The sequence below is a fragment of the Onychostruthus taczanowskii genome, unplaced genomic scaffold, assembly GCF_017590055.1.
Source record: "Onychostruthus taczanowskii isolate IOZ18803 unplaced genomic scaffold, ASM1759005v1 scaffold20, whole genome shotgun sequence".
In the NCBI taxonomy this organism is placed as follows: Eukaryota; Metazoa; Chordata; class Aves; order Passeriformes; family Passeridae; genus Onychostruthus; species Onychostruthus taczanowskii.
The window spans coordinates 4,876,066-4,900,064 of NW_024499240.1; the positions used below are offsets into that span (position 1 = coordinate 4,876,066).

The 23,999-nt window shown below is 38.3% G+C and overlaps 1 protein-coding gene across 1 annotated transcript in view; it reads left to right on the forward strand.

The window, feature by feature from the left end:
• Positions 1 to 23,999, forward strand: part of RAPGEF4 (Rap guanine nucleotide exchange factor 4) — a 144,105-nt gene that overhangs the window by 89,208 nt on the left and 30,898 nt on the right. Inside the window, exons 7-17 of the mRNA XM_041403679.1 lie at positions 353 to 406; positions 703 to 809; positions 2,411 to 2,532; positions 3,970 to 4,153; positions 9,044 to 9,128; positions 12,605 to 12,665; positions 13,406 to 13,482; positions 14,614 to 14,760; positions 16,054 to 16,169; positions 19,125 to 19,213; positions 21,372 to 21,450. Of these exons, the coding sequence (XP_041259613.1) occupies positions 353 to 406; positions 703 to 809; positions 2,411 to 2,532; positions 3,970 to 4,153; positions 9,044 to 9,128; positions 12,605 to 12,665; positions 13,406 to 13,482; positions 14,614 to 14,760; positions 16,054 to 16,169; positions 19,125 to 19,213; positions 21,372 to 21,450 (1,121 nt within the window). The remainder of the gene's footprint in view (positions 1 to 352; positions 407 to 702; positions 810 to 2,410; positions 2,533 to 3,969; positions 4,154 to 9,043; positions 9,129 to 12,604; positions 12,666 to 13,405; positions 13,483 to 14,613; positions 14,761 to 16,053; positions 16,170 to 19,124; positions 19,214 to 21,371; positions 21,451 to 23,999) is intronic.

Here is a 23,999-nt window from a genome sequence, read left to right on the forward strand (position 1 = left end):
GTGTGTGGGGGAATGCTGTTGTGCAGGGGGAAGAGGTAACTATGCTGTGTGTGCTCAGATCTTGTGTGACGTTTGGCCATTGCCCATTTCATTAGTACTTTATAAAGTTTAGCACAGATTTGTTATTCATCTTCACATGTCATGTCATTGTTTTATTTTGCTGAGTCTCAACGACCAAGTTTGCCTTTAGGGTATGTTCAGAAGCTTTTTATATATTCCTGTGTCCTGGGCAGAGCTTGGACTTTCACATTATTCTTTGTTATTACAGTTTTTTTGTTCATTCTTTTTACTTTAGTCTTTATTTTTCTGGTCAACCTTAAAAAAAATTATTTAATTTCATTTTATTTTTCAGACACCTCTTATTGATCCTCACATCCCACATCATCCTACTAAAACCATTACGCAGGTAATAGAACGTAGGTGTGCTGTAGAGCCAGGCCGTTAGACAAATGGAAATAACTACTTCCAACAGTGTAATATGAATCAGCTGAAGTGATGCTTTCTGTTAGATGTGAGAAGTATGTGAAACTTAAAATCCCAAATATATGCTACATTGCTCTGCAAAAGTAAGCCTCTGTGCAAGAGGACTTTTAATTCGGGAAAAAGAGCATTTGTGTTTCGTTTTGCAGAAAGCAGTACAGAGATTTCAGAAAGTTTAAAATCTGTGTTTCTTGGTCTTTCTTTTTATCCATGATCACCAAGGTTCCTTCAGAAAAGATCCTTAGAGCTGGAAAGATTTTGCGAAATACAATTCTGTCCCGAGCTCCTCACATGATAAGAGATCGTAAATACCATCTGAAGACTTACAGGTGTGTGAGCTGATTGTATAGAGGTCTCTGAATTTTTATGCCTGCCATTCCCTGATTTTTGATGTATGCCTTACCATACTTGCAGGTCTCAAAAGGTCTGAAATTATTTGTGATGCTATTTGTGTTGGATGTTGTGCAGTCTTTAATGGGCCTGGTAAATCCTTTCTGAAGTAATTTGACTGGAAATTGAGTCCATGATTGCGAACAGAGCATTCACAGACAAACACTCTTCCAAAGCATAGTTAATAGCATAGTTAGCTGGAATGTTTTGTGTAGTACCAAGTTAAAATGAAGACTCTGTTCTCTTTATATATCAGTAAGAGATAATAGAAAAGTTTATTAATATATTATGTTCCTGTACTGATTGCTACAGCAGTCTTGCTTGCTGTGGCGTTCTGAAAATTCACCTGGTGAGAAATGTTCCTGATGCAGATTTGCTGCTCTATTTAATTTTTTTTTCAGTGTATTGCCAGGCTCTCTTATCTTCCTGCTGGTGGCAGCACAGTCTTGCTGAAGTGGGATAACAATGGCACTTATAGAAAGAAATCTGCCTGCAAGGTGTCAGATCTACCTACTATTGGATTAAGAAACAATCAGTTTGTTTTAGTGTCTAATGATTAAATCAAATGCCTAATTCATTATTCAGAGTGTTTTTAAGTAAAAATTATTTTTTAATCTCTGAGTGTTTTTCTAAATCGTAAATCAATATGTTGCTGATCTTCATTTGAAATAAATGTGTTGATTTTCCATATTTCAGCCCAAAATGTATTTAATATACAAAGATATTTGGCACTTGTGAGTTGATTCAAGAATATGTCACAATATGACATTGCTGATTGGTCTAGAATAACAAAAGAGCGTATATGATAAATTAAGAGCAGTGCTGGTCCAAACAACTGCACCATTTTCTCTTACACTCTTACTGTTCTGCTGAGCTAGGGAGCGTTATGATAAAGAATTTTACTAAATGACCTTGTGGCTTTTTGCTTTTTTAACCTTTTTTGGGTGTTTTCCAGAACTTGAGACCTGCTCTTCTCTGCCTCTGGGTCAGTCCAGAGGTGCAGGGTTACCAAGACCTCCCATGAGAGAGCCTCAGGATCACTGTACTAAAACGAGTGTCTCCAAATACAGTGTGACAAAGGCTTGGTTATAAATGCAGGAACACCTTCATAGCACTCACTCTTCCTGTGGAGGCTGCATTGGCATAACTTCTACAGTATTAAATTTCTGTTTTCATGCAAGATTCTGAAAAGAATGTGGCTTTTGGTGTCCCATGGTATACAGAGGTTTCTTTTGAAAACTGGATTGGAGGTTGTTGCACTGGTGCTATAGGTTTTGTACCAGGTGTCACAGGCTGAATTAGATCCTCTGAACTCTGCATTTCCCAAAACACTTGTTTTTCTGAGGTGATCCTCTCAAAACTAGACACCTTCACTGGTATTTCAAGCATGTGCAGGTAGATGGTGACATGGGGTTTTCTGCAGGGAGATTTAACTAAGTCTGTACAGAGTTTAAGATACCACTGTTGCTGGCAGTCACTGTGTGCAGTCTCTCTCTTGGCACCCTTCCTTTTCATTCCTGTCTGTTTATCTGTCCCTCAGGCAATGCTGTGTGGGAACAGAACTAGTTGACTGGATGATGCAACAAAGTCCTTGTGTCCATTTACGAACCCAGGCTGTTGGCATGTGGCAAGTACTGCTGGAAGAAGGTGTTCTTAACCATGGTAAGATAAAGAAAATCAGTATCTTGACTAAAATGTGGGCAGTGTGTGACATCAACACCTCTGTATTCTTTTTCATGAAAAAGAAAGGGATCATGAGCCTAAAAGAAATGCCACAGAGAAGCCTGTTTATTCATAAGTGCAAGTGCAACACACAGGCAGTACTATTTGAATCTTGCTGCCAGAGTACTTTTTTAACTTACGAGCATATTGCATCATAAATGAACATTTTATAATGATAGCTCTAATTATACTTAGGAGTACACTGGCTTGTGCTTATATTGTTAGAACTGGGTAGAACTCAGGCCAAAACCAAGGGATGTATTACCATACATAAAACTAACCTTCGTCAAAGATTTGTAGTATTTAGAAGTGAATGTGAGTATTTGTGTTTGCTCAGATTCATTATTTTGCAATGATTCCCATTGGTTTTGGAGGGGTTCCCAAATTCAGCACACCAGATATTCCAGTGCAGAAGTCTGGGATTTTATGTTAGTTTTCTGATTGCATTTTACATTGACTTTCAGTTTCCATTTGGCAGGATTTAGTTGGTAACAGGATATTACAGCCCTCAAAAAGGGTAGGTTTCCTAAGCAATATTCATTTTTGAAGCTTTGCATATACATTTTTATTAAATGCAGAAGAGCAGCTCTGTTACAGTAAAATTGCATTTATTGTCTGTTGTGCTTCCCATATCCCAGGGAGAAATTTCCATATGGGGAAGGCAGATTGTTTCCACTGCTCCCTTACCCTAAGGGCCCTAGCTTGAATTCCTGCCATATATTCCCTTGAACTCTCTGGGGCAAGCTAGTGCAAGCTCCATCACAGTATCCAACTCAACACATCACTCTGACTTACTTGGAAGACCAGGGGTTTGCCATATCATAATGTTACTTTAGAGGTCTTCTCATGGAAGTTCTTCCATTAAGTTATTCCACCAGGACACAGGTCAATGAACTTGCCCCTGGGATTATACCTTGATGATACACATTTCTGCTACATCACAAGGACTTCAGTTGCTTTTGCTACCTTTTTCAGCCTGTCTAAACATGCCGAGCAAAGTGTTTGTGCTAGAGAATACTCTTAGAAATTCATAGTGTAACCATTTTCCCCAGTGCAATTTGTTTGATTAAATTAAATTACTTTCAAACAATAAGAAAATAGAACTCATAAAAAAACATATATATGTGTATGCAGGTATTTATACACACTCACAATACACTTATTTAGAAGCCTTTTGGAAAGTATTTGTAGTACAATTTAAAAGTATACTCTTCAAGCTACATACCTGAGAAATAGTTTCACGCTCTTACAGTTTTTCTGTAGCCTTCTTTCCCTTCTTAAATAATCTATCTGTAACAAACACGATACTACACAGATTTCTACAAGGTTTGCTTTGTTGAGGAGCATTCAATATTTGATGTGTTACGTTGTTTTCAGTGGACCAGGAACACCACTTTCAAGACAAATACTTATTTTATCGATTTTTGGATGATGAGCGTGAAGATGCCCCTTTGCCAACTGAGGAGGAGAAAAAGGAGTGTGATGAGGAGCTACAGGACACTATGCTGCTTCTCGCTCAGATTGGGCCAGATGCTCATATGAGGATGATTCTCAGGAAACCGTAAGCAGAATAATGAGTTAATAGTATGGGTCTTCCTTGTGACATGGAAACGAGAGAAACCTGTGTTGATTATCAGCCTTTGTTTCAGACAGCTTTATCGTGACTTCAAAGCCAGTATAAACTCTGTTTGACCCTCCATTGGCGACAAGCTTTAAGCGGGTAGAGTTTAGTGACCATGGCAGACATATTTTACTGCTAATTAAATGCACTGAGAATAAGGAATAACTGAAGCTCACCTTCACTGGAGATTTACTTGTAAGGGACCATTCAAGACAGGCAAGTACACAGGGCTGGATCCTGCTACCTTGAGGCCATTGGCAAAGTTTGTCTTTGCTATGGGACGGGGTGGGCCCTGCCTTCAGTGTGAGAACATTTTTCATAGCAAAAGATTTTTGAATCACCTAACCCAGGTGCTTGTTCCTGTTCTGTTTCCATCTGTATCCTTTCCAGGCTCCATTCCTGTTTAGATCCCAAGCTCATTTCAACAGCACTTTTCCAAAACTTGCTAAAAGCGTTGAATTTCAAAAAGTGCCATCAAACACTTGTGCTATAAAAACAGGAAACGCTGCCATGCAGCAATAGGTTTGAAGTATACATTTTATTTCTTCTCCTTATTAGAGATCTTGTCAATACAACCAAAGGAGCACTGGCTCCCTGTCACACAAAGTACAAGGACAAGCCAGAGTGAGAGCAGAGTATTTCCATACATCCTTAGGGAGTCATGGAATTGGGATCTTGTTTCCTCACAGACATGTCCTGTGCACCTTTCCAGAGGTGCAAAAGTGAGCTTTTGCACCTCTGAGCAGACGCCAGTCATTGGAGACCGAGCCATGCTGTGTGTGCTGGGATCCTGCTTCTCTGCACTCTCTCCTTTGCCCCAGGCAAACTGAGCAGGTCATCTCTTGGAGGATTTCCCTTTTGGTTATCATGGGTTTTGGCTGCCCACTACATTTGCTTTCTGTCATGACTTCCAGAACAGTGGTTCTAAGTTTACATTAGCAGGATAAATATTGATTATCATATGGACTGTTTACAGAGAGCTGAAAGGCTGGAAGGAGGCTGTGGAAAGTACTGCTCTTCTCTCTGTGTCGTCACTTGCACAGCATCACCTGAAAGAATAGTAATAGGAGATTTTTCATGGAGTGTAGTGAGGAGAAAGAGATTTTCTCAAGACTGATATTCATCTGACATTTTTCCCTATCCCTGAAAGTGCTTATTTTTGCAGCCCTTTACTCACTGAAGTAACCTTGTACAGATAGGGACCATATTAACTACTGTTCCAGTATTCAGTTTACATGCGTAATGATTTTGTTAGTTGAAAATCCTCCCTGGACTGAGCTGTAGCACAGCTGTTAAAATCTCCATGAATCCTCAGAGTCCTGCTAGTTTTGACTAGACACTATTACAGCTGCCAAAAGTTCAAAGGAATTGTCATGGCTTCAGAGGTGCTGGCTCTAGCTGACCTGAGCAGGACCCACAATTTTCAAACCAACACAGCTGCATTTTGTAACAGTAACCGTTTCCAGAGAGGTTGCAGAACTCAGATAATTACCCTGAAAGAAATAAGACAATATTCTTTGATGAGAAGATTACTTTGAGAATTTGATTGTATAATGAAGCTGTTGCTTTGAAAGGTACTTTCTATTGTTCAAAATCTGAAAATCTCTAACAAAAAGTGTCACTTGTTTTGACAGCCGACTTAAAAAATTCTCTGTTTATTACATTAACTGCAGCATTTTAACTGTCAAACTGTGAAAGAATGTTCTATAGTTTAAAAAACAGAATAGAGCTCAGGGAAATTTTTGGCAGGCTCTTGTTGCTATTGTGTTTTTTTTTTCCTTTGGAAACACATATACTGAATGTGAAAATAGCTTTTTGTGAAGTAGCAAACACAGCTCTCTGCTCCTTATAATGGCTGGAGCACAGGTGCAGACCTTGCTGAAGTCCCTGTAAAAATTACTGTAGAATTAATACAGCTCCTCCTTAAGTGTTTCCCCCCTTCAGTATGAAAATACATCCTGATGGTAAACCCTAATTTAATAGGATGCTATAATACAAAGCTAAACACAATAATAACAGGAATCTTTAAAGGAAGAATTGTATTCATTCGACAACAGTATTTAGCTCAGATAATGTTATGGATTACATTCCTTTTTTAATGCCCTAGCCTAAAGTAAGTTAGCAGTGTGACTGAGATAATAAATCTGTGTTATATGTTCTTGGTGGCTTCACTTAGCACATTTTTTTCTTAGTAGAGAGCATTTGACACTTAATCACGATGTTATGGGGTCTCTGATCTTTTCCCTTGTTCTTATTATCTGAGAATTTTCTGGTTAACTGTACAATAAAAATAATCAGTGATACTGCTTGGACATACATGGCTTATCAATGGCAAAGTACTATGTTATTGTCAACATCCTAGTCACAGAGAAGCTCGATGTCTCTGACCTTGGTAAATTCTCCAAGCACTGAACAGTTTTTTATTGATCACTTAATATCACCTGAGTTCTGTCCATTAATGTGTACCCTCGTTCCCTACCTATTCCATTTATTATCCGCTCTATAACCAGCTATTGCTGTTAGAATGTGTCCCCTGCAGAAACTAGGTCTTTACACAGCAGGATCCTATAAATCAACATCAGTGGGTCACCACACAGGTTTTAAAGACACAATGATGTCTAATATCTCTCCACGTGACATCTGCAGGAGCAGAAGTAAAGACTAGGTACAGATATCTGCTACAGATTGTCAGTCCTTCCAGTGTGCTAACATAGCAAGCAAATGGACATGCTGAAGGAAGAGTGTGTCCTTTTGTGTTTATGATAGAGATCTCATATAGTAAGACATCATCCATTTTATCTTTTGATTTAACGTAGAAATTTCTTAATTTTTTACACTATATTTTCCTAGACATACTCGTTTTGCAAGCATGTAATAAAATTAAAGTTGCTACTTCCCTATTATTTGTTAAAATCCTTAGTTTTTTGTTTGCTAGCTAGTACTGGCTTAGTTTTATGCTGTACTTAATTAAGCTGCCCTGCATAAATCACCAGGAGTGTCAGCCTTGTAATTTCAAGCCAGATTCAGAAACAGTGGAGTATTTTGAGTCACTAGAGGGCATAGCAGTACCAAACCAATTTCTGGTTTTCCCTTAATAGTTTGATTCTGTATGAGAAAAGAGTAATTTAATCCAAAATGGTTTTTAGTCTAAATTTGTCTATAATATGGGTAATGATAAATGCATGTCATTGGTAAGTGAAGAACAGAAGAAAAATAAAGCTTGCTTAGCAGAGATGTCAGTTCTCCTTATGTTTTCTGTGACTTCTTCAGTTTTTCTTTCATCCAAAAGAAGTCTCCATCCAGCTACTTTTGTAAAAAAGATGCAATATAACTCCAGAGTAACACAGCTGGGTACTCGTGTGTCTCACACAAGATGTATTCAGACTCTTGAATCAGGAGGGGACTAGGCAGAAAATCTATAGAGCGCAGTATTTCTTCATATGACTTTCCTGATCTTCTAGGTGCTAGTCTCCTGTAATACTGACATTTTAGGAGGAAAACTTCTATCAGAAAGGAAAACTTCTGTCATTGTAATTTTTCTTTTAGGGCTGTCCAAAGATTAAATTGTGCTGTTAATCCTTTTGACACCACACATTTCAGACAACTGGGTTTAGAACTGTGCTTGTTCTGATGGTGGAGGACGTAAACCTTCTCATTTGAAACTCCTGCCCTCAGACTGGACTTCTTGTATCACATTTCCTCTCTTGTATCCCATTCCATCCTCTCCCTTACATCTTTGTTGCTCTTTTCTTTTGTTCTTGGCCCATTGAATTAATTACTTATAATCTGCTTTTCACAAATATAAACCATATTGTTTGGAAGGACTTAGTCCTATAAAAGTAGTTTGAAATAATGCTTTAAAGGAATTTTTCTTCCTGTGTGTCCGTATGTCACTCCAATGTGCTGTCTGAAGTTATATGACAGGAGAAATTGTTCTTTTAGAAAATAATATTGTATTAGATAGTGTAACTGAAGAGAATCTTGTGAGTGAGAAAAAGATTGGGAGTTACTATCAAGCTCCCACAACTCCTCCTGTGTGCTGTTTATTAGATCCTGCAAGGCATCTCTGACACACTGCAGTCCCCACGGTATTTGTGTCCTTCTTTAGCAATCAGAAAATTTTGAGTAGGTTACAGAAATGCAAGTATTTCAGCCACAGTGCCAGCCTCCTTATTACTCCTTTTGCTAGAGAAGTATTATTCCTTCATCAATGCATTGATGAAGGAATAATTCTTCTCTAGCACAAGCTTCTTGTATTTTTCAGTGAGAGAAGTTGAAACTACTGAGTCGTTCTTATTTACCTTTGTGGCTAAACAGCAGCACTCAGCATTAACTGCAGAGCAGTTGTTAGCTGTCCTCCAGGATGCACTGCTGCATCTCCAATTTGTTCAGCAGAAGTTCACATACTTCTTTACAAACGACTACAACTGTGTTGACTACAACTAATTAGTACTGCATGTGAAAAATAGTGCATGTCCAACTCACAGGAGTCCTTTTGAAAGGAACAAATCTTTATGTACTATTTCCGATTTATGTGACCATTTTATACATATATAGAACACTTGATTTAATCAGAAAAGCTGCCTAATCAGGATCTCTCTAAGGTGGTTGCCATGGCTGCTGCTTAGTGTCATTCAGGTAGCATTCTCAGAGCTTCCATCCTTTGTGTGTTTCAGTCCTCCAGCCAGAAACATCATTCAGTCCCTGTTTAGTGAGGATGTACACTTCACTAGACAGTTCAGCAGCATTTTGTGTTGTTTTGTCTTTCTGTGAAGTATTTCTTTTGGACATTTATTGCATTTAATTATCCCTTTTATCTTCTCTCTATAGCCCTGGCCAGAGAACTGTAGATGACTTAGAATTTATATATGAAGAACTTCTCCACATTAAAGCCTTATCTCACCTTTCTACCACAGTAAGTAATTTTAAAAATTATAACTCATCACCTAAAGGGAGGCTCAATTTTTACTTCTGGTTTTACTTCTGACTTTATTAAAGTTGGAGAGCCTGTAACCATTTTCATTTATACTTTCCATGCAAAGAATTTTTTCCATCTGTGAGATTCACTCAAGCAATGTAGAGGTGTAGGTTGTCTATTTGATATCAGATATAATTCTCTTCAAGTTTTTCTGCACAGCCCCTCACTTGGCACAGGTGCCATTGTCTGGGTCCCTGTCCATGTGTAAATGAAGGTACTGGTGCTACTGAATTTTGCAGAATTGATTTCTGTAAGGAGTCTTGGCTTGAACCAGTTAGGAGGAGGAATAGCAATGTGGAGAAAGGTGCACTGTGCAGTGCTTGCTGGTTGGAGTTTGGTCATTGAGTGATAGAAAGCTCATCAGACACTTTCTCCCTGAAGTGGTCAAGAACAGCACAGAGAATTAAGGATAAATAGAATGGACAGGAGAATGCATCTGTTTAAGGTCTCACCATCATTGATATGCTGTGCAGACAACTGAAACAAGCGGAATAGCACTTTATTTGGTAGCAATAACATGTGGATGCTTTCAGAAAAAGGAAACCAGTCAGAAAGTAAACCCATATTTGACAATACCTTCTTCAGAATCTCTTGTAATTTTCTGTCATTCTCTGTTAGCTTGGACAGATGCAGCTAATTATGAAGCTGCATTACAGAAAGATAGTACTCCATGCAAACATATAAAAACCTGAACTACATTTTTCAAAAAAGGTCGGCATTCACTTTTGGTATCTGAATTACATTGGTGTTAAGGAAATTTCCCAGTTTGGCCATTTGTGAGACTCTGGCAGTCACACTCCCAGCACCAGAGACTGTCACTTCTAGGGCTGGAGCCCCTTCACAGGGGGCAGCTCCAGTGACCTAGAGGGTCCTGATGGACTCCTGCACATCCCCCACTCACACAGCCAGACCAGGTTTCCTCACTGCTTCCACCCCAGGTTTCCCATAGCAGAGCCTTGTATGTCTTGCTCCATAAAGCAATTTATTCACAGTGTAGTAACACAGAAACAGCTCAAGCTGAGGAAGGATCCCAAATAAAGACATGCCATGGCTTTTATCCTCTCACTATCCAAGCATTCAGAAGTCTCACCCTTCTTCCCGTGTCCTGTGCTCCTGCTGTGTCTCCCAGTGTCCATTCAGCTGGCTGGTGCCACTTGTGCCATTTGCTATGAAGAGGGCTGGCAGTCCATGGCCTCTTGTCTCTCTGGGCTCCCACACAGAGCTCAATCTGCAGACTTTCTGCTGCTTGCAAACCAAGGAACCTGCAGAGTTACCTGCACTAGATCTATTCCTCAACATGGCAACAGACATCCAAAAGCCTTAAAAATCCCTGGAATGTAGGGAAAAGAGTAATTAAAGAAAGATCCAGAAATGACTCTTTAAAAGTTAAACAAAAGAAACTACCAAGATAGAGAGATATTGAGACGGAGTGTAGAAAATTCTCGAAACTGAGGACATAACCCAGAACAAAAAAATTTGAAACACAAAATATTTTCAGCTCAGAAGAAAATCAGACTTGAGGTCAGATACCACAGCAAGTACCATATGGTACAAGTATGGAAAGTGATATAAACTGCAGAAAATACTTGGCATTTTGAAGTACAGATGATTCCATGTTTTTAGTAAGAATCTGGAAATGTCAGCTTATTATGTGCATCATGAACTAAAGAAGATGGAAACTAAGACTAGCTTAGAGGAAATCTTCAGAGGAACAACAGACAGCATTGCTTCTATGAACCAGAAGATTAATGACCAATCAACTTGAAAGGAAATGGAATGTTTAATTTATTTTAAGTAAGGCATAATTCCTAAAATAATAAGTTTTCTTGATATGCCACAAGCAGTTGAAAGTAAAACAGATAAAGCTCAAGTCTCATGGTGAACTAATTCCTGCTAGAGAAGCCTGTGAAGTTAATGTACAAATGAAGAACAATTATATAATACAGTGTTAAAAACAAGTCAAACCTTGGGCTTCATCAAGTGGATCCATTCACAGCAAAGGCCAATGACTGAATCAACTGAGAAGACATCTGAGAACATAAGTGGATAGGAATGTTCTCTGCTGTGTGCAGAACAGTGCTAATGGGGTTGTATTTCCTGGCCTTATGAAAGTATCATTGCCTTTGAGCAGAAGTTACAAAGGAGTTTGGTGAACTAAGTGTTAGGGAAATCACAGGCCTCTGAGTGCGGTCAGTACACTGACCTCACTGGTCAGTGTACTTTAAGAAACCTGTCCAAGCACCTCTATTTATCTCTCTTTTACTCCAGGCTTCAAAAAGGGACTGCTTTCCCCTGATTGTCAGGAAGGAGTTCTAGGAGAGGTGGCTGATGTTTGTACTTGGTGCCTGAGTACCAAGGTTGGGTGGATGCCTTTAAGTACATCAGTGCCCAAATTTTTCCACCCATCTTAGGAGATGCAGCCATCAGATTCTCATTTGGATTGTGTCCAGAATTTGAAAGTTCCTTCCCAAGTCTTTCTTCGTGGTCTAAATTTTTTTTTTTTAGTTTAAACAAATGAGACGGTGGTGTGAAAATACTACTACTAAATAGATGTTGAGGCCAGCTTTTGATCTGTATTTAGCATGGTTAAGTTACTTGGTAGTACCTCTGATAAATGGCTTGTCACTAGCTGACATTCTCCAAATAAATGAATCCTGCTGCTTGGAAATTGGCCTCTAAGTTCTTGGAGACTTGCGGTTGTATGAAGAGAAACATAAAACACAGAAGAACTCAGGATCATACAAGATTCCCAGTGCTACTGCTATTTTGTGGCAGTAACACGGTGTTTACAGTGACAAAAAGCAGTTGTAAGCAGTGTCTCACTAGTGACAGCTGCCCAGTCAGCCAGAGCTAATCACACCAAGGGCAAAACAAGCCCAGCAAGGAGCCGGCTGACACCAAGGGCGGTGTCACATTCTCCAGTTCCTGGAAGAGGTACTGAGCTGGATGCTTTGCCTGGGAAGCTGTCAGGCAGAGAGGGGACTCAGCAAGTCCAGGTGGCTGTGCCTCACAGCTTGACACAGCAGAAGCACAGACTTAGGTCAGTCTGAACCAGATTCCCCAGGAAACAACAGGAATACTTCCATGTAGTAATTGACAATGGCTAGCTATCTTCTGTAACAGATTAACTGTTACCATTTGAAACTTCCTGTCTTGTTGATGACCATTTCACATGTGTGTGTACAAAGATGTGGAGACCCATATCTCAAAAATGCCCTTGTCTGAGCCATTTGGAGCCAGGAAATGTAGCTCTGTAAAGCAAATCAATAGGAATTAGGAGATCAAGGGAAGCAGACCAATGACTGATCAATGATGCAGAGGGAAGGAAAGTACAACAGGGCTGTATTATGTGACCTCATCCCCAGGAGGAATGAGATTCATATAATAACTATAATCTCTCTTTCTATTTTAAGGTAAAACGGGAATTAGCAGGTGTCCTCATTTTTGAGTCACATCCCAAAGCAGGAACAGTCTGTAAGTAAATGGAATCCTGTCAGATCTCTTTCTTACCTGTGCTATGAATATTTAAATTCCTGATGTTTAAATGACAAGAACAAAACTTGGATGCATTCTTCAAACTTGGTTGTCACTTCATGTTTAAAACCTAGGATAATAAGTGTTAGCTTAGTCTGTTGCCAAATGCGGGGACAGTACCAAAATTAATTCTGTATCCTTGTTTGAGTGTATGTATCACTTACAATTTAGTTGTGTTTTTATCTAGAATTTTTGGTTTAACCAATCTCTATTTAAAATGTATTTTAATATAATCCTGTATTTAAAAAAAAAAATCTTCCCGCACAAAATAAAGGATTTAAAATGATAGATTACTCAGACATGTTAATACTGAGACATTTTAGCAAATGAATATTAAATTCACAGTCACTAGAAAACTGGGTTAGGACATGGTGCTACTAGTGGGATTCAACCTGTGTGCTAATTAGCAATTGATAACCTGACATATTGATAAAGTAGTTGTTGGAGCTGTCATAGAAAAGAAAAGCAACTTTCACATCAGTGTAATAAAGTAACTATATGGGTATGAATCGTTTTTCTAAATTCTGAAGGCAATTGCTCTTAAAATCATAGTATGCTCTTTTATAAGGTAGACATTTATATGCCCATAGAGTTGCCTTGAATTTTATTGGGTGAAGAATCTGGCCCATTTTTATTTTGAATAACTATATTCTAACCATAAAATCTTTTCTCTCTTGTAGTATTTAATCAGGGAGAAGAAGGTACTTCTTGGTACATTATCCTAAAGGGATCAGTAAACGTAGTCATTTATGGCAAGGTATTTTTTCAGAAGCTATTTTATATGATTGTTATTATTGAAATTGTAAGAGTAAACTTTGAAGGAATACAGTTTAATTTAGAGCAAAATTGCTTTGTCTGACAAAACAAATAGATTGTAATTTTATTAAGAAATGATCCAGTGGTTTCACTGATTATACTTTCAGTAGATTGCTCTATAATTTTGGGATATATTACACAGTTTCTGACTATAATCCATCAGAGTTACATTGGTATCTTTAGGATAAAGTAATTTGCTGGAATTTGGTGGATTGCCAGACTTCTCTCTCATGGGGGTTTTGCCCCATTCCTTTACCATCATGTTGTCATGCATTTGGATGACTAACTGTTCTCATGCATGTCTGACAAAAGTACTGCTTTGTGACTGGTGGTTCTCAGGTTGGCTGAAGCTCTTCCAAATTTATTGGAAGAGCTTCATTTCATTTTCATTCAACTATTCATTTTAGTTAAGCCATAGACCAAAAAGCATCTTTATTAAATTTCCTGTTTATGAGAGAGATTTTTCAAGGCAAAAAGGGAGATCTTGGTACACAGGAATCCCTTGAGTCTTAAACCCTACTCCTCACTGATTTCTCATTCAGTGACTGAGAATCCTCCATTTGAAAACAAAGCATTTCACCAAAATCCAGCACAAGGGCCCTAGTGATAAGTCTGTTCCTAAGTAACACATATTAAGCCATGTTTTTTACATCACTGGGTGGGCCAGATCCTCTGTTACTGTGAATTGGAGGAAACAGAGCGCTGCTGATGTACAACAGCTGGAGATGTGTTGTTCTATGTTACTTCTGCAAATTTGATTTTATTTTTTAGGGCCTCTATAAATAAAAAACAAAATAGCTGACAACTTTCTGTCTTCAGCAGGCTGAGAAGAGTCCTTCAAGCTGAATGCAATTTCAGAGAGCAAGCTGATTCTTTTCTGTTCTTGCCTCTCTTTAGTAATAGTAATAACCAGCTAACAAGTATTGTTTCCTAGTCATTATTTTGGCTGTTGATTTCCTGCCAAATAGTTTATTTTGGTGTTTGATTGTGAAGTCCAGTGTTTGTACAAGGACTTTCAATAGAATCCAGAGTAATGATGGGTTTCTGCATGTAAATGTTTTGCTCTGTGCAGGGTGTGGTATGTACTCTACACGAAGGAGATGATTTTGGCAAGTTAGCACTTGTGAATGATGCTCCCAGAGCAGCATCCATTGTTCTTCGGGAAGACAACTGCCACTTCTTGAGGGTAGATAAGGAGGACTTCAACAGGATCCTTAGGGTAAGAGTGGAAAGGGCTGCCCTCAGTGTGGTATCAGAACTTGCAAGTTCTTCTAGAGGCTGGCATTTCTATGAATATATTAATATTAATAACTTTGTTTGTGGTATGCCTCATTGTGGAACAGAGATGAGACAGTCTAGAATGTCACATAAAGAATATGTTCATTGCCTTTCCTCTCTCAGCTCAGACATGAAAATATGACCAAATGGAATCTTTTGTCTCTCACATTCTATAATCTAGCATTTGCCCTGCTCAGTTTTTCCTCCTGCTGCTCAGGATTTTGTAGTGATATTCTGTCCAAATGTTGAAAAAAAACAAGGTCACCCCTTCTCCCACGTAGGTCAGTGTCAGATACATCAAATTCAAGAGTTTCAAAGCAGAATCAAGTGGCAAATGGCGTAAGTTACAGATGTCTTCACACAGATTTCTTTATCAGAGAACTCTAGAAAGATATTCCCTGACTAATTTTACAGTTATTCATTTTGGGGTAAATGTGTTCCAAAGTCCAACTTTAATTCTGTAAATTCAGGCTATTTTGTGGTCATTCATAGTAGAGGAAGTCAAAACTAGCACCATCCTGTATTTGAACCTATATATGCCCAGTATTGCAGCAATAAAACCAGTCCAGAAAGAGTGCTCCACTAGAAATATGACTTGTGGTTACTGTACAAAAAGGAATGAGGATCCCTTGGGGAGTAAGGCTGGGTTGGCTGTGGAGACTTACAACTGATTAAACTTTGGTCTAAAATTCAAAGATCCAAGTCCATGGTCTTACTAATTTTTACCTGCGGTTTTTGAATGCGCATTATACTTAACTTTTTTCATTTCTACTCTGAGTGAGCTGGTAGTAGAAAATGAACAGTTTACTGAGTTAAGACTTCCTGTTCTTAAGTGCTATTTTTTGTTTTTTATTATTATTTGATTTTAGAGAAAAGTCAGATTGTAGAAAATAGTGTTTGCATATAAGTGGGAATAGAGATTATGTTACATATGGCAAGCTGTGGAGAGACTTTTCCAGCAAACTTTTTTTTTTTTTTAATTTGACATCTCCATAATATGGAGATTTTTAATATAGCTCTTGCTCTAGCCTCTCTCATAACTCTCTGCTTCTTGCCTCGGTGCCAGTGCTTCATTCTTGGCTCTGTGTGTGAGAAAAACAGAATAAAGACAGATAAATACAGAGAGAAAGAACCAACACAAGTACTTCATGTTTGAAAGTCATGCAGTTTGTTAGAGTAACTAATCAGGCAAATCAAGTGCAGTCACATTTATTAAAAGTAACTTGTCTTGCAGGATGTGGAAGCAAATACAGTAAGACTCAAAGAACATGACCAAGATGTCTTGGTGTTGGAGAAGATCCCAGCAGGAAACAGAATTTCTAATCAAGGAAATTCACAGCCGCAGCACAAGTACGTTTTCATTCAGTAGTGCAAATGTCAGACAATTATTAACCTTTTTAAATGGTACTATCATCCAAACAATAGCATATTCCCGTTTGGTGGAAGACTGCAGTGCATATAAAGGTTTTCTTTTTTTAGTCACCAGCACATGCCCCATACTCAGTAATATATCCATTTTAGCAGCACTCCAGCTCTATGTCTTTACACAATTCCCCGAAGATCTCAGTGTAAATACTTCCCTCAAGAAATAGCTTCCAAATAGACTAAGCATGGAGACTGATGAAACCCTATTAATCTGAGTTACTGTAAAAAATGTGAGGAAAATACATTGTTTTATTGTTAAGTACAGATATTTTTACTTTCTATTTTGCACTGTAGATGCTAAGAAGAGTTTGCTGCTATGAACAATTTATATACAATACAAAGATCTCATGCAATGAAAGTTGCAGAGCTTATCTTAAAGAAAAATTTAGCACTGTAATAACAATATTAACTATATTTTCCTTTCTTACTGAAAGGGAAAAAGTACAATTCTGTTTGGATACTACTGTGATAAGAGTAGAGTGAGGCTATTACCATTCTGAACCTTGGTAAAACCCCTAAAGGCTTTGTAAATGTGTTATTTGCAAATGGATACACAATTTTCTTCAGAAGCATTCAAACGATTTCAACAAGTTTTGAATCCTTTACCCTGAACCTCACTTTCTCTCAAAAAAGAGCCAGTTTATTGTGCAATACTTTGAGTACAGTTTTTATCTCATCTGGGATTTCATATACTTGTTTTATCTGCATGACTGAATGCAAAGATTTATAAAGATCTGTGAAGGTTGCATTCTTTGCATTTTATATACACATTTCACATTTTTCAGGAACTTCTATTTTATTTTTCACTCAATCTATTAAAACATCTAGAAGAACAATCTATGCTACCAGGGGATCTTGACTGTATCCAGTGGATTTGCATCAGCAACTGCAATGCACAGCAACTTGGTCAGAGATTTAAATTCATTTTTGGGTCTGAGACATTTTTCATGCTTCCAAAAGTGAAATTTCCATTTTGAAACGCTGCCTTCCTTGCAAAATCTTTGCGCCAGCATTACTTGTATTATTTAACATTTTCTTTTTCAGAATTTGATAAAAATAGCCAGAGATATTTATGGTAAATGGTTAAGTTAGGCCTCACATACCAGGAATATTTTCAGGTAAAGCTCATTCACTTCTGTAAATATTTTACTCATTTGGTCAGGTTTTGGGTGCTACAAATGTGCCAGAAAGGAAGCTCTTGCTGATAACTATGACCAAAAGACGTAAGTTACCCAAAAGAGAAGTTACCCTGAAGGTTCACTGTCTGCTTTTCACCAGTTGGATTACTTTGTTAATACTATGTTGGCAGTGTCTTCATGTCTAAAGTTTTCAAAGTGAGTTCACTGGGTTTGAGGATAACATTTCTTTCCTTAGGAAATAGAGTAAGTGGCGACATTTATGTTTGAGAGACCAAACCAAAATTACCAAAGTTTCTTGATTTCCAGAATGTGTTACTGGAATGTGTTAGTTGAGTGTTCAGTACTTTTAAAAATGACTGCCCAAAAGAGAAGCTTATCAGGCACCTCTTCTCAGGAAAGAACTAATTTTCTCATCTTGGCCTTGGGAGAAACTTCATTTTGGGAACAGATCCTTTTGGTTACAATTTGGATTCCAGTGCCTCCTCTATGGAGACAGAGCTCCTACCCAGCTCCCTGAGCTGTGCTTTCAAGCAGTGGCAGTTTCGCTTGGGAGGACTGGCTCTGAAGTTATTGCTGCCAAGATCTAACTCTTTATGGGTGATCACACTCATGCAGCATGAATTCAGCAGCCCTGCAAGTCACTTCACTGTTCATTTTCACTTTCATATTCAGAGTACAGCAACCTGTGATTTCTCTGCTTCACTCACTTAGATACTTGGTTAGTATCTCTGTGAGAATGTGCACTGGCTTAACAAGTGTTTGTGTTCTTGGGACATCAATACAGTTCTTCCAAAGAGGTTGGCAGGTAAAAGAACTGTGACGGTCAGTGCTCAAAGTGAGGAGGAGCTCCCAGGAGCTCAGCTCCACCACTTATTTCTCAGCAGGAGCAGAGTATCTTCACTTCTCAGGGATTTTTTCTTTCTTTTTTTTTCTTTTATTTTTTTTTAAGTTTCATACTTTGCAAAGATTGAAAGAATGGAGGGAAATACAAAAAAAATCTGATCCGTGAGAAAAGAGAAAAAAAAGATGACAGGACAAGTTTTCCAATATCATATGATATTCTGCTGGTACTTAAGATCTTGCCAGTGCTTTTGCATGAAGCAGAAAAACCTGGCTGTTGCACTAGTTCTCTCACCTCACTAAATTAATTCCAGGAAATGGTACAATCCTCAGTCTATTGACTTGAAACACTTCAGCTATGCAAGGTGTTGCACAAATTTGAAGATACAGTGTGCTGTTTCATTATCTGCCCCCACCTTCCCAGACCAACCTGTGTCAGGGATGCTGAAGGAAATTGTTTCCTTGCTCTGACACTGATACACACTAGTTTTTATTTCAGGCTCATAGTGAGCCTGTTAAGACCCTTTAATAACCACAAGTTGCTGTTGTTACTGAGATATTTATTCTCAGTGGAGGAGCATTTCTGTTTTACTTCTCTGAGTTTGGACCATTGCAGCTCTGGTGATTGTGGTGTGATTGTGGTGGTGTTATACTGAAGTACTTGTGTGGGGAGGGAGCTGTCTCCCATCCTTGGGCAGGGTGCAGAATGTTACTGTTAAGGTTTATGGAGGGAAGCCAGCAAAGATTGTGAGGGGTTTTGTCCTAAGCACACAGAGATTCTGGTCAGAGCAGATGTTTGGGACACAGCAGCACAGCAGTCCTGACTTTCTTGCTGGTACACAATTATTTCTTGTTTAGCTCTTTTGGCTATGAGATGCTAACTGCTCTTTCCCTCCCTCAGGTATATTGTGATGTCAGGAACCCCAGAGAAAATTTTAGAGCACTTTCTAGAAACTATGCGCCTTGAAGCAACTTTAAATGAAGCAACAGGTATCTACATGCCAGAAGCTGTTTTATTATTACTCCATAAGATGGATTTGCTGTGGGAACACTGCTTTGAAAAGCCCCTGTAGTGGTGGTTTTTCCCAGAAGAACTGTCTGCTGCTCTGAAACAACCCCAAGAGAATTAAGGAAATCCAGAATTAAAAATAGCAATCCACTTTTCCAAGCCTGCTCTATTGTGTTTGTACTTTAAGATATAGTAGAACAGCAGAATCCTCTAAGGTGCCAGACCAACACTTATGACTTTAATTAGGCACAACCATAAGGCCTGGACAGAGCACCCCATTAGTAATGGTACTCCTTGTTCTGGAGGTCACTGTGAAATAGCGTGGTACCTCCAGACATTACACTGTGCTAGTATAAGTATTCTCAGATCTTCACATCACATTTAAAGTATCAAAATTAAATTTTGTGTTTGTGATATTTTCCTATATGCAGGGAAAAAATAATTGTTACTCAAAGGTGGACTTGGCACAGCATGGGCCAAGTCCCAGGAATGCAGGTTGCTGCATCTGCACTTAATGGGCTGCTTTTCATTAGTGTAAAGAGACAATTTACATCTAGGGATATAGGTATTTGCAGACTTACATTTTAGTAAGTATTTTCATTTTTGAAGAGTCAGACACAAAAAATTCTCATAATTCTGATAAAGTAATGCATAGACGTATATTAAACTATGTAACATTGCTTTGGCAAGTTCTATTTGCACTATAAATGTCTACTAAGTATATATTTAAAAGTGTTCTTAAATCCAGTTAATCTATTATTGACCTCATAGTATTGGAGAAACCTGTATAGTGGTCCATAAATGTGGAATTAGTGAAAAATTACAGAAATCTTTTAAAAGGTACATTTTCACTACTTTAAAGACAGAAATAAAAGGGATCCTTTTCATAGATACCTGTTAGCTAGAATTGCAAGCAGAATATTGTTCTTCAGGCTTGCAGCCATATAATCACAAGTTTGCCATCTGCAGTATGCATGTATTATATATTTTGCAAAACAAATAATTTTTAAAATATTTTAAAAATTTTTGCCAAAGCATCTAGTGACAAGATTGTACCTATATCCCAATACAATATAATGTGTCACAATTCATGAAGTTAATTTTAGGATATAGGATCACAGAATGCTGGAAAACTGAATTTATTGTTTATGCATTCCTTTAATTTAAGAGTATTTAAAAACCAATTTGCTCTTGGTATTACATTGAAAAAGTGTTGCCTTTCCAGAGGTGAGTTTTTCAACTGAGAGATAGGAAGTGGAAGCAATGATGTAATATTATATTGCACAATTGTCTTCATGTTTCTTCTGCCATTCCTTACAATGTTTGTAAATGTTTCTGTTATCTCAAAAGGTGCACTGTAGAAATAATGTCCTGTGGTATTGTGTTCACTGTTTCTCAGTGATTCCATATAAGCCTGCCAAACTCACTCTGGCCTCTGCAGCCAGGCTTTATAAATCCTTCTTGTTGTAACAAATACAAAGATAAGGCAAACTGGGATTTACACCAGCACTACCACAGAAAAAATAGCGTGCTGGGTTTTGCCAGAGAAAATGTCAGTCATATTGTTCATATAAATTTTAATGTAAATGTAGCAGGTGTGATACCTTTGAATCAAAATAAGCCCAGAAATTTGACTGACCATTTACCTCTTTTAAGCATTCTACTCAGTGCTAGGAAATCAGCAAAGAATTAAATTATTTGCCTTTTCCTGTGTAGGCCATACTAAGTGTGCTGCCTGGCATTGTAACTGCTTAAGCTCTTTTTAGGTGTGAAAGGCCTAATTCTTCCTTGCCTAGAACTCCACACTTGTAGAGAAGTATATCCCAATATTTCACTTCAGCACAGATGCGGGGCTTTTTGCTGTGCCAGATTTCTCTTTGACACTGGCAAATGTCTGTTAACAATAAAATTAATGCAATAAAATTCATGCAGCAAGACTAAAAGATAAATATTTTAGCTCATATTTGTTCATTACCCTTTTTTGTACCTAATGCCTGCAAAGAAAGTGCAAAAAGACCACTTTATTATCTGCAGAGGGCTCAAAAGGTAGTTCAGGTGAAAGAAAACTCATCCTTGACACCCCCAAGCTGTTTGCAGAGGCTTAATTGACTGTTTTCTTTCTCTTTTTTTTTTCCACAGATTCTGTTTTAAATGATTTTATTATGATGCACTGTGTTTTTATGCCAAATAGTCAGCTCTGCCCAGCCTTGATGGCACAATATCCTTTTTTAAGAGAAAAGTTAAGTCTCTTTAGCCACTATACCTATCAGTGACAAAAGTGAAGCTTCCCTCTCTCAAGAAGTACATCATGTCCCATGGAGGCTGTGCCTTGTGAGTAGATTCTCAGTGTCTGACTAGCAGCTGTCCATAGCTCAACAACTCTGAAATGGATACTGATGAGATACCCATGATGAGATACAGTACAGACCATGAAAACTCTGCATTTCCTGTGCTGATTACTGTTCCAAGGGAAATAAACGTACTGTCCCTCCACCAAATAAGTAAAATTACATAAAAGTTTGAGTTCCTCTTCCTGTATCTTTCCTGTCTTTCTTGGGTTTTGCTGCACTACAGCATCTACATTTTAACTGGGATAGTTATGGCTTAGTGATTTCAGTGGTCCACTTTACAGATTGCAAACTGTGAACTGCCTGTAGCAAGAGGCTGCCCGAACTTGTAGACCAGTGGGTAGGTAGTTCCTAGGCACTGTCATAAGTGTTACGAAAAAGTAGTAATAATCTGTAATAATAGTCTATAGCAAATGCAAACAAACTGCAAGAAACTTCAATTGGATGTGACTACTAGGAGATGAAATCGTAATAGTGGAGAGCATTGAGAGCTGGGGGTGCTTCTTGTCCTCTGCATGCTTCACAGGAGTCTGAGAAATGTCCATCTGTCAATTACTGGCAGATGGTTTAGTTTGAGGAGCTGTTGGACACAGAGAGTTTTCCTTGTGCACAGTGACATGAAGCTATCAAGTGACTGAGAACATTAAATAAACATATAATGTTTTCTGATTTATAGAATTCTGACAGGGGTATAATAACAACTTCAGCTTCCTATTTTTTTTGGTTTTTTTAATCGCAATGGTGTGAAAGTGCTTTCCTTCAAGCTCAGTGGGGCGAGTGACATCTGGGAAAGCTCACCTCCTGAAACCACAAAATAGAGCATTGTGTCCTTGTCTGGCAAGCTTGAGAATCCATTTGTGTTACTCCTAGCGAGGAGAGTAATTGTTTTGAAAACCTTTGGACCCATGAAACTGCTCTGTAGAAGATTGTTCGCACATCTGAAACAAACACATTTTCCAAAATCACATTGTTTTGGATATCAAAAATATTATGAAATGCTGTTGCTGACAGCATTGAGAGGGGAAGAAAGGGCAGCACTTTTAATGTTTGGGGATTTTTGTCCTGATTCACTTAGCTCATATTATTCAGTCAGTCCATTTGAGATTCAGGCTTCTCTGTCCTCAGTTATAATTGAATACCTCTATCCAACAACTGGGAAAATGAGACCCATAAGCAAAATGTACCTCATGCTTTACAGAGGAAAAGCTTTTCTAGTAATCAAAGTTAAGGATAATCACACTTAAGGATAAATACTCACTTGTGATTAAATCTGTTCTGGAGAGGATGCTAAGACCATGGACTTCAGTGGGTCATGGCAAGCATCATGTTAATTCTTTTCAGAGAGGAGCTGGAAGTAACTGGTGTCCTACTGCTTTAGTGTTAGCTTTCCTGGAGCTGAATTATTATTTATTTGGTCCATTCTGAATATGGAAAAGCTAACTGTGCTTTGTTGATTGTACCATTGAAATTTATTGTTAGAGTTGAAAGGTTCCTAACAAAGCTCATCTTTTTGGAGCAAAATCACTGGCTACAAAAGTGTTCACCAGTGCTGTGAGTCTAAGGAGAGATTAGTTATGCTCAATGAGGAAATTAAAACAGAAAAAGAAGACAAGTTGATTCAGTCGGCAACTTTTTGCTTCAGCTCCCAATTTTGAATCAAAACAAGTCTATTTTCCTTCACCCACTTAGGATACTATTTTAGCTGGCAGCATGCAAGTATGAGTAGAGCTAGACCACTGAAGTGCTTTCAAGCACAATACAGAGTATAAATTATTTGGGTTTTCACTTCTTTTACAGCAGTAATTTGTAAGTTATTTTAATCCTGAAAGGAATGGACAGGTGCACCATTTTGTCCAAGTAACATTATTGCTTGCTGTGGATTCCATGCTTATTCTGTGCTGTCCTTTGGCACACCAAGTCTTTTTCAGTTATTAAAGAATATCAATTCTGCAATATTAAAAAAATCACTTCTGTTTTATAGGGAAGTAAAGCATGCTCCCCTGTCCTGGATCAGGATATAAGTCCTGTGTTTTGAACCAAGGCTCCTTTTTCCCTCTTCTTCACAGAACAGAAGTGGATAAACTCTCAGAGCTACAGCTTGTCAGAGGGAGGCAGGACAAGGCCTGAAAGAAAACCTGAAACAGAGCAGCAACTCCAAAAGTGACCTTGGGTTAGTGCGAGTGTGTAAGCATGTGTGCAGGGGTGCACCTTTCAAGGACCACTGTCTAAATACTTAGGAAGTATAAGCTCCTCTTTTGCTCTCTGTAGATGATAGTTCTTCAGCACATTTCTGCTTCACCATCGTGCCACCAAAAACTTTGCATTCTGTTGTAGCAATGATCTTGCACTGCTCCTGGCGTAGCTGGGTCTTCCTGTACAGGGAAGAACAGCCTTCAGAATTGCTTCAAGTTCTTAGCAT